The sequence below is a fragment of the Diabrotica undecimpunctata genome, chromosome 8 (assembly GCF_040954645.1).
Source record: "Diabrotica undecimpunctata isolate CICGRU chromosome 8, icDiaUnde3, whole genome shotgun sequence".
In the NCBI taxonomy this organism is placed as follows: Eukaryota; Metazoa; Arthropoda; class Insecta; order Coleoptera; family Chrysomelidae; genus Diabrotica; species Diabrotica undecimpunctata.
Genome location: NC_092810.1, coordinates 53,326,208 through 53,338,275, shown reverse-complemented (window position 1 = coordinate 53,338,275; position 12,068 = coordinate 53,326,208). Strand labels below are relative to the sequence as shown.

The 12,068-nt window shown below is 33.3% G+C and overlaps 1 protein-coding gene across 1 annotated transcript in view; it reads right to left on the bottom strand.

The window, feature by feature from the left end:
* LOC140448824 (uncharacterized) overlaps nucleotides 1-12,068 on the bottom strand; it is a 228,545-nt gene that overhangs the window by 123,905 nt on the left and 92,572 nt on the right. Inside the window, 1 exon segment of the mRNA XM_072541943.1 lies at nucleotides 1,829-1,933. Within this exon segment, the coding sequence (XP_072398044.1) occupies nucleotides 1,829-1,933 (105 nt within the window).

The following is a 12,068-nucleotide window of genomic DNA, read 5'->3' as shown; positions in this document are numbered from 1 at the left end:
TACATATATATATATATACACTCATGGACAAAAATATCGAATATTTTGGAATTTTCCAATGTTTTTCTTGTAGTCACTATTATTTCAAAATATTTTTAGATTTTTGATAATACTCGTATAGTAGGCTAATGTACTCAACTGGTTTGAAATATTTTGATGTTTATTTTGACGTTTATTCAGTGGTTAGTGTCATTCGTAGGTTTTATCATAAAAATCCTTCTTCGCGTAAAGGAAAAATCGTACTAATTCGGTTATTTTTAGTTTAATTTATTTAGTTTAATTAAATATTGTTTTGATTTAATTAAGTTTAAAACAAGTATCCCACCAATTCGGCACTGCGATGAAGTCCAAGTAGCACATATTGTAATTTTGTACGAGGAAGGATATGCACAAAATGGTATCGCACGACGTCTTAGCAGAACTGAATCTATAGTTTCAAATACTCTAAAAAGGTACCGCGAAACAGGAAATTTTGTACGAAGGCATGGTCAAGGACGCCCAAGGTGCACAACCGCAATTAATGACCGTTTTTGGTTCTTAATTCTACACCAAATCGTTCATTGACATCGATGCACCTCAGAAATGAGCTACTAAATGTTAGACAAGTTAATGTGAGTTCACAAACAGTTAGACAAAGATTAAAAGAAGCAAACTTAAAGCCCAGACGCCCCGCCAAAGTTCCACGGCTTCTCCAAAATCATAAAGCTTGTCGTTTGGAATTTGCAAGAACACATATTTAGTGGAATATCGACAACTGAAAAAACGTTCTTTTCACTGATGAGACCAGAATCATATTATGGAAGGCAGATGGTCAAAACTACGTGTACAGAAGAGTTGGAGAATGATTCGCCAGCTGCAGTCTCATCCAGACCGTTAGTTTTGGAGTTGATGGCATAATTCTTTGGGAAGGTATTAGTTGGGAGGTACGTACCGCACTTGTGGAAGTGATTGGACGGATGATTGGTGATTCTTACGTTTAAAACATCCTGTAAGATCATGTTTTGTCATATGTTGGTTACATTGGATATGAAAGATTTACGTTAATGCACGATAATGCTCGACCACATGCCGCTGCCATAGTGAGTAATAATCTTGGTGAGGTCCAAATTCTAAGATTGGATTGGCCACCGTCTAGCCCGGATTGAAATTCAATAGAGCACATGTGGGATCATCTAAAACTCAACATACGACAAAGAAATCCCGTTCCAAATACGATAGAGCAGCTTCGGCTTGCTGCACAGGATGAATGGAATGCAATTTCCCAAGGATATGTACAAAATTTACTTGCAAGCATGCTGAGAAAGATACAAGCAGTAATAAGAGCTAGAGGGGGGAATACTCGTTACTGATCATGCACTTCTTTTAGTTTAAACCAGTTGTTTAAGCAATTTAAATTATCATTTAAGTTTAGAATAAAATAACCTTATTTACCTAATATTAAACATTTATTTTTTTCACAATTTTCTCCGCATCAAAACTTAAAATTGTTCATTAAACATTGTTAAAATAAACTCTATTTTACAATAAACTACTTCCTTAACCAGAATTTATTTTGAAAAAACAAAAATTTGAAAATTCCAAAATATTCGATATTTTTGTCCATGAGTGTATATATATATATATATATATATATATACACAATTATATATACAATTTAAACAAAATACACTACATTTATAATTTTGTGTTTTAAAAATGTTGCATCTAAAAATTGCTAGTGACTGTAGAAAAATTAAGATTTCAAACAGACACAATGAGTGTAAAATTAAATTTTTTGTTGATAATATTAATATATCCAATGCTGCTACTGAAACTTATTCACATTTACCACATAATTTTTCACCTGGTTTATGATGTAAGCCGTATGACAATACACCGGATACAGAGACACCCAACTCCTTTTTCTTGACTATTGACGTGGATATAAGTTCTTCTAAAACAAATTATAAATGTTTATCATTGTGTCTTATATTAGGAATATAGTTAGAAATATAATAATATGGTGTTAGAGCTTTTAAGCTCTACGATATGTTTACACTATAAACACTAAGAGATTGCAGTTTATAAAATAATAGTAAGTTAATCATCTATTTTTTTAAAACTAACTGCTTTAATTGATTTATTTCTTCTAAAAGAGGTTAGTCTTTGTATGTGGGTATATTTTATTTTATAAAAACCCTTAAAAGGGCAACATTACAAGCACGAACGTTTTCGGAACAACTGTTCCATCATCAGGTTAAAATACCTAAAATAAGTATAAACCATTTAATTACAGCAAACGTGGTTTAAAATTTTGACCAAGGTTAAAAACAATAAAATGGTTATACTTACAGGTTACCATGCCTGAGCCACCAAAATATTTGGGTAAAAACCCTTTAAAATGAAAAAAGTTACCAAAGATTGTACATGATGTTGATAATATTATATGATGTTTAATATTTTAATTAGATTTTACTTCAGGTAACATACACCCATGCTTAAGTGAGTTCCAGTGTCCGGAGAGTAAACCTCTTCAAACGGACTACGGTTGGCAACTGATTGATGAAATACCCATGAACGGTGTCAAAAACAAAATGTCAATGAACCATGAAACAGTGTTAGTTAAACATTATATTACTACAGCCAAAAGATTAAAAAACTTTGATGATGTTAAAATGATAACAGCAATCCAGGTGTTGGGATTAAAAATTTTTTTCTATAATTATTTAATATTGGATATAAAAGATGTAAATTACTGGTGTTGTTGAAGGTCATGTTTAAGAGGATGACGTATGCATTAGGCAGCTTATGTTACTCTTTATCGTATGGAGTGTGGTCTAAAAGGTGTAATTTGTGAAGAATTAGCTGAAATATATGGAAATGTCCTTTTATGTTGCTTACATCTAGGACAAGGAAAAATAAATAGTATATATTTGTAGCTAATGTAAGACTTTTTTATGTGGATGAAATTGTTTAATACTGCTAGTATCGTAAAAATTTTTAATATAAGTGAGTCCAATAGATTGAGAAAAAGTGATTGAAAATCTTCCGGCTGAAGGAATTAAAGTTATAATATATGTGATTAAATTTAAAAATTTTTGGAAAGACTGAGATCCTCAGAGACCTGGCAGGAATAAAAGTAAATGGAATGACTAAAGAATAAAGGAGAGTGGGTTAAAGGGAAATGAATGAGTTAATCAACAAAATTAGAGATGATAGAGGTCCTTCATGCTTAAAGCATCTAGCACCCTGAACAAAATATATTTTGGTTATATTAAATTCGATACATAAAAGCCTGAAATTTTATTTGTGAGTATGGTGTACTAAGTTGTTGACTAAGAGAGGGGGGAGCAATGGTTGATTAAAGGTTTAGGTAAAGTGGGAGAAAGTGAATTCTGATGAATTGCTGGATTGTGTTTAAATGTTTACTGAGTTTAGAACTAATGGGTGGATGGTAGATATATGAAAAGACAGAGAACTAGCAAAAGAAAAAAGAATGGACAGGAATATGATGAAAACGTGAAGATTGTAAAATAATGAAATAGTGAGGTATAAAAGATATGATGTTAACAATAGGGGGCTGAAAAATTCTTTTGGAGGGAGTGTTGTGACAGTAGTTTAGAGAGAATGGTTGTTTTAAAAAGCAACAATTGTTGAGAAGGATTAAGGTGTTAACGTTTATAGAGGAAGGACAGATGAAGAAGATGGGGTAAATTTGAGAAGTGTGGGTTATGAGAAGAGTTGTCGGTGTAAGGGTTAAAAGTCACGGTTGAAAGATACATGGCGATTAACGCAGTTGGGGCTTCTTTGCTTTTCCTTGACTATTTCCAAGTCTTCATATAGATCTAATTTTAGAAAATTTTTTTGGGGTATATTATGTAACAAAGAGACGTCTTCTGGTATGTTGAGGGTATGTTTATGTTGTGCAAGATGTTGTGAGAAGGTGGAAGTGTTCTCTTTTTTAGTGTGTTCTAGGGAACGGGAAGTTAGTGATCTACAGGTTCTACCTATATATGTAGCATCACAATCAGAGCACTGTAATTTGTAAACACCACTACGATCCATGTAGTTGATGCAATCTTTTGAATTGGTTAAACATTGTCCTAGATTGTTCAGGACTTTAAAAGAAATGTGGGTATTCTCAACAGATCTTTTTAGGATATATCTGATATCCCCAGAAAGACGTTCTTGAAGGTAAGGTAAGGAAGCATAATGAGGTTTAATGGTCAAGTCTCTGGGGAACGCAGCCTCTCTCAATAGTTTGAGTTGTCTCTTATTAATAAGTTTGTTAATGAGGTTGGGGTCATACCCATTGTTGGATGCTATTTGTTTTAGAATATTGAGTTCTGTTTGGTAGTTAGATTGTGATAGTGGGATTGTTTCTAGGCGGTGAATATAACTATGGAAGGCCCACTCTCTTCTACGAGCAAATTCTATCACTATGTCTACCACTAACTCAATTATTCAATTATTACAAACTTGTCTAGCTCAAGACTTTTTTGTTTTCAATAGTAAATTTTACAGACAACCTGATGGCTTAGCCATGGGTAGTTGCCTTTCCCCTCTCCTAGCTGATATATTTATGGATCACTTAGAATCCACACACATTATGAAAAATCCTGAAATTCTCCATTGGTTTCGATATGTTGATGACTGTTTAGTCTTCATATCAGGTAACTCGAATTCAGCTGATCTATTACTCTCTAAAATAAATCAAATCCACCCAAACATAAAGTTCACCATGGAACTAGAGTCGTCTCAATCAATTAATTTCCTCGACCTTACTATTACCAGATTAAATGACCATTTCGATTTCAGTATCTATAGGAAACCTACACAAACCGACCATATCATACCTTTATCTTCCAACCACCCAATGTCACATAAATATGCAGCCTTCCATAGTTATATTCACCGCCTAGAAACAATCCCACTATCACAATCTAACTACCAAACAGAACTCAATATTCTAAAACAAATAGCATCCAACAATGGGTATGACCCCAACCTCATTAACAAACTTATTAATAAGAGACAACTCAAACTATTGAGAGAGGCTGCGTTCCCCAGAGACTTGACCATTAAACCTCATTATGCTTCCTTACCTTACCTTCAAGAACGTCTTTCTGGAGATATCAGATATATCCCAAAAAGATCTGTTGAGAATACCCACATTTCTTTTAAAGTCCTGAACAATCTAGGACAATGTTTAACCAATTCAAAAGATTGCATCAACTACATGGATCGTAGTGGTGTTTACAAATTACAGTGCTCTGATTGTGATGCTACATATATAGGTAGAACCTGTAGATCACTAACTTCCCGTTCCCTAGAAAACATTAAAAAAGAGAACACTTCCACCTTCTCACAACATCTTGCACAACATAAACATACCCTCAACATACCAGAAGATGTCTCTTTGTTACATAATATACCCCAAAAAAAATTTCTAAAATTAGATCTATATGAAGACTTGGAAATAGTCAAGGAAAAGCAAAGAAGCCCCAACTGCGTTAATCGCCATGTATCTTTCAACCGTGACTTTCAACCCTTACACCGACAACTCTTCTCATAACCCACACTTCTCAAATTTACCCCATCTTCTTCATCTGTCCTTCCTCTATAAACGTCAACACCTTAATCCTTCTCAACAATTGTTGCTTTTTAAAACAACCATTCTCTCTACACTACTGTCACAACACTCCCTCCAAAAGAATTTTTCAGCCCCCTATTGTTAACATCATATCTTTTATACCTCACTATTTCATTATTTTACAATCTTCACGTTTTCATCATATTCCTGTCCATTCTTTTTTCTTTTGCTAGTTCTCTGTCTTTTCATATATCTACCATCCACCCATTAGTTCTAAACTCAGTAAACATTTAAACACAATCCAGCAATTCATCAGAATTCACTTTCTCCCACTTTACCTAAACCTTTAATCAACCATTGCTCCCCCCTCTCTTAGTCAACAACTTAGTGCACCATACTCACAAATAAAATTTCAGGCTTTTATGTATCGAATTTAATATAACCAAAATATATTTTGTTCAGGGTGCTAGATGCTTTAAGCATGAAGGACCTCTATCATCTCTAATTTTGTTGATTAACTCATTCATTTCCCTTTAACCCACTCTCCTTTATTCTTTAGTCATTCCATTTACTTTTATTCCTGCCAGGTCTCTGAGGATCTCAGTCTTTCCAAAAATTTTTAAATTTAATCACATATATTATAACTTTAATTCCTTCAGCCGGAAGATTTTCAATCACTTTTTCTCAATCTATTGGACTCACTTATATTAAAAATTTTTACGATACTAGCAGTATTAAACAATTTCATCCACATAAAAAAGTCTTACATTAGCTACAAATATATACTATTTATTTTTCCTTGTCCTAGATGTAAGCAACATAAAAGGACATTTCCATATATTTCAGCTAATTCTTCACAAATTACACCTTTTAGACCACACTCCATACGATAAAGAGTAACATAAGCTGCCTAATGCATACGTCATCCTCTTAAACATGACCTTCAACAACACCAGTAATTTACATCTTTTATATCCAATATTAAATAATTATAGAAAAAAATTTTTAAATCCCAACACCTGGATTGCTGTTATCATTTTAACATCATCAAAGTTTTTTAATCTTTTGGCTGTAGTAATATAATGTTTAACTAACACTGTTTCATGGTTCATTGACATTTTGTTTTTGACACCGTTCATGGGTATTTCATCAATCAGTTGCCAACCGTAGTCCGTTTGAAGAGGTTTACTCTCCGGACACTGGAACTCACTTAAGCATGGGTGTATGTTACCTGAAGTAAAATCTAATTAAAATATTAAACATCATATAATATTATCAACGTCATGTACAATCTTTGGTAACTTTTTTCATTTTAAAGGGTTTTTACCCAAATATTTTGGTGGCTCAGGCATGGTAACCTGTAAGTATAACCATTTTATTGTTTTTAACCTTAGTCAAAATTTTAAACCACGTTTGCTGTAATTAAATGGTTTATACTTGTTTTAGGTATTTTAACCTGATGATGGAACAGTTGTTCCGAAAACGTTCGTGCTTGTAATGTTGCCCTTTTAAGGGTTTTTATAAAATAAAATATACCCACATACAAAGACTAACCTCTTTTGTTATACGTGGTATACAGCCAGCTACAGGAATTATTTTCCTTGTGGATTTTATTTCTTCTAACTCTTTCACGTTCCATTTTCTCTCATCGTGTATTCTTGTTTATCAATTACTTTTTGGTTTATCTTTTAGCTTCTTTCTAAACATTAAGCTAGCACGTAATCCCTTTTCGAAATGAGTGAAACGTGCTGAGTCAGTTGAGTACATGATTATCCTCAGAAAAAATATAATTCTTAGAATAGATGACAGGTAAACTTATGATTGGGATGTAATGGGATTGTGATACGCACCATATAGCCTCTCCTATTCAAATGTCAACTGCCGTTATGATTATCTAGTTGGGACCAATAAGCTGGTAAGTGTAATAGCACTCTGTTGTCCTGAGGCTAAGAAATTGGTCTCAAAGGTTAAAGAACTAAGAAAATGGTCAACGTTATCAGAATGCAGAAGACAACAATACTTAATACCAATTAAGGAATACGGCAGCCAAGATTCGACAGGGGAGCTGATTTACCTTAAGATCACAGGTCCTCCCACGTTGTTACCCTAGCGAAATCCTTGCGAAAGAACTGGTAAAGTGTTTCTAAGAATTTCAGAGTCGTTAATTAAAATATATATACCTCGAATGTGAAGACAATGTATCAGACGGGAAACTTTATAATGCCATTCAAGACTTTGAATACATATAAAGGGCATATGCGAAATAAAGTGGTCAAATAGTGGTGCTTGTATTATTGTGATTGCTCATAATATGTAAAGGGTTCAAATAATTGTGTCTACTCAATTACGTCAATATGTTACAAATGTATTACCAGTTTGTGAAAGATTAAAAATAATACAACTAGATACTACTCCGATCAAATTAAATGTTTTTCAAGTGTATGCGATAAACCAGAAGAAGAGGTGGAATAATTCGATGACTTGTTGATAAATTTACTACTAAAATAGAACAGTTTACTAAAAACAGAAGATATAACTGTTATTATAAGTGATTTGAATGCGCAAATTAATAAAGGCAAAAGCGGTGAATTCGTTAATCATTTTGGTGTAGGTAAGAGAAATACAATATGACAAAACTTAAAACTGTTTGTAGAGAAAGAAAAATTTGCAATAGTAAATAGATTCTTCAAACTACCACCAAGATGCTTGTATACCTGGTTCCCTCAGCAAAATCAACCAGGAAACATAATACGACATCAATCTGATTACATAATGATAAACAAGAGATTCCGAACTGGATGCCAATCAGATGAAAGTTACAAAGTAACAAAAAATACAAAATGAGAATACTAAAAGGTTAGAAAACAAAAGAGACAGTCACACAAATTTTTTTGGAGGTGTTAACCCTTAACTAGTCGCTACATGGTCAAAAAGACCGCACGTATTAAAAATTGCTAATATTTCGGAAAAAAATTACATTTGGCAACCACGGCCTTCAGTAGCTTACTCATTCGATACAAGAAGCCTCAGTACTAAATCAGAGTAGCGGGAGGTTTGTTGATTATGAGTTACAGCGCAAAGGTCATAATTTCCACGCGCGTCTAGTCAGCTAAAAGGTTTTTATAAATCGTTTTATTGTGTTTCTTATCACCTTAAGATATGTATAAACGCTAGTTTTTTAAATAATATACTATTATACTTTTGTCTTATTGTTTAGTAACCTTTTGAATATACCTCTCTTTATTTTACTATGTAATTAGTCATCAAATTTTAAATTACTTTGCAGCAAATTACTATTAGGATATTTCATAATTTTCTTTGTTCTATTATCGAGAATCAAGTTTTTTTTTTTTTAATTTTAAGCTACAGCAAACTTTTATATATAACTTGTTTGGCTTTATTTTTAGAATGGACTATGAGAAGGAACAAAGGAGAGTTCAAGCCCTCATGGAAGAAGAACCGCTTGATATAGAATATGACGACGACGATGACGAGAATGAAGTAAATCCGAAAGGTATTGATGAGAGGTCGGAAGATTCGGAAAGCGAACAAGAACAGGATTTAGAGGAAATAGGAGAAGTTTACTGAATAATGTACAAGAAGAAAGTGTTTTTATGGGAAAAGATGGTACAGTGTGGAGATAGCATCAAAGAAAAAACAAAAGGATACGTATGAGCAAGCCTAATTTAGTAAAACAATCACCTGGGCCTAATATATTTACGAAATAGTTGAAAGACATTTATGAAATATGGAGTTATTTCATTGATGAGGACATAATTTACATAATTGTAGAATCCACTAATAAATACATTGAAAGTATAGCAAGCAATTTCTCTAGGGAGAGGGATGCAAAGCTTACAAACCTATCTGAAATTCGCGCTCTTATAGGCCTTTTATATTTGGCAGGGACATGTAAAGCCCATCACCTGAATACAGAAGATATCTGGCAAACTAATGGCGAAGGTATCGAAATATTTAGACTAGTTATGTCCTTATCCCGATTTCGGTTTCTTCTAAGATGCATTAGATTTGATGATAAGGTCGATCGTAAAGAACGTAGGAGACTGGATAAGATGGCCACCATCCGAGTATTTTTTGACAAATTCGTAGAAAAGTGTAAATCGGGATATAACTCTTCGCAAAATTTAACATGCGATGAAATGCTTCCTGGATTTTTAGGGAATTGCCCTTGGATACAATATATTCCAAGCAAACCCTCAAAGTATGGGCTCAAAATTTTCAGTTTATATGATGCTGAAATGTATTATACCATAAATATGGAGGTTTATGTGGGTCGTCCACCAGATGACCCATTTACTGTAGACAATTCCCCGGAAGAAGTGGTAAAAAGAATGTGTGCGCCAATAAAGAATTCTGGGCGCAATATTACTCTAGATAATTGGTTCATAAGCATTCCTCTAATAGGTGTTTTAAAAAAAGAATTTGGATTGACTGTTTTGGGGACCATTAGAAAGAACAAAAGGGAACTGCCCCTGAATTACTTCAAGGGTCTCGTCCTCTAAAATCAATTATGTTCGCCTTTAGCGATATATGTACCTTAGTGTGGAAAATCCCCAAAAAGAAGAAAGGTGTATTGCTTGTTTCAAGTCTAGATGATGACGACGCTATATATAGAGAAACATTTGAACATTATAAACCAGAAATTCTGACGTTTTATAACAAAACAAAAGGAGGAGTTGACGTCGTTGATCAGCTATGCTCCTCTTATGATGATTCGCGAAAAACAAGAAGTTGGACCATTGTAATTTTTAACACCATACTAAATATCGCAGGCATTAATTCGTTAGTGATTCATGCAAGTAACAACCTTGCTGATAATAAAATGCTTAGAAGAAAATTTTTGAAGCATTTAGCATTTTCTCTTATGAATGAGAATCTACGGGTAAGAGCAACAAGAGTTCGAGTAGACAATTTCAATAGAGATCGGAAGTTACGTATTAAGGCCATATGTAATATTCCTAACACAGACGGCACTCCAACCAATGAAGGAGTACATGGTAGATGCTACTTTTGCGACCGTAAATAGAACCGGAAAACGACTGTTTCCTGCTGTAAATGTAAAAAGTTTTTATGTAGAGAACATACACGTGCAGTATGCGAAGAGTGCCAAACTGAACTTATTCGGATTAACTAAAAGTTCCCTTTTTTTTATCGGAGCAGAAAATAGTTTTTTTAATGTTCTGTCCAGTGTTTTTAACATTAGTTTACTTTTTATATTATTTTGTAATATGTTACTCTATTTATTAAACCTTAATAAAATCGTGTTTTACTTAAACTGGTTCCAAATACTTTTATTAACACAAACGACTACTGAAGGGTTAAGTATCATGGAGCAAACATATGATCCAAAAGAATCACTCCAGAATATATGTGAAACCTTTAACAAGATTAAAGAAAAACATCTAATAGAAAATAAAAACAAGGGAAAAGTGGGACAAACAACAATATACTGCAACTCATGCAAAAAGAAGACAATCAAATAACAACAAAAAAATGTACAACAATATTCAGAAACAAATAAGAACCAAAATACGAAAGGTCAAAAAATTGTTGGAACAAAAACACGATACACGTTTATTATGCACAAAAAGATTAAATAAGCAGCTGTTCTTCAGAAATTCAATACAGCTAGCAAACTACAAGATCAACAGAGGAATATCGTCACAGATAGAAAGCATGAAATTTTCATAATCTGAACCAAATACATACAAGAACTCTTTTATGATAATATGTCATGTCTACTTGCCAATCACATTAGTAAAAAAGGCAATATCATAACTAAAAGATAACAAAGCTCCTAAACCTGACAATGCATATGCTAAATTTACAAAACACTGTTACTGTCACTAAAACGATTATCTAAAAGTAGATGAACCAGATGTACACTACATTTCTGTTTTCTGTTTTCACATAGTGAAATAAAAGTGCTACAAGGGACCTGCCTAATTCACCTAACACCAGAATGTAAAATACGAACTAATAATGAAATATACACTAACTACCGGACCACAATTAAAGAAGAATCACTAACATTACCAAAAATCCAGACCACTACGCCTCCAAAGGATTACCTAATAGACAAACCTCTAAAATTAGACGGAATTTATTTAGATGAACTAAACAAGTAAAGACAATAAAAAAGGTACCTAGCCCCCAACAATAATTAACCAAAGATACATATCGGCACCGGCAATGCATATTCTGGTCGTAATACTTTTAAATTTTGGTTTCCTCACGTTACAACAAATTCAAAAAAAAAATGGGCAAAAGCATATCTCCAAATGCAAAACGAAAAAATAAGCAGAATTATATTCTCTCGTTGCTTCCCATAGATAGTCGCTACTAGCGTGCTCAGTCATGTTATGTTATTATAACTCCCAAACTGTTGAGAGCATTTCATTTCAGTTCATTACCACAAGTGCTCCTGATGAGAGGTGAATACTTCGAAACACGTGTAGAATACTAATGGCGTATG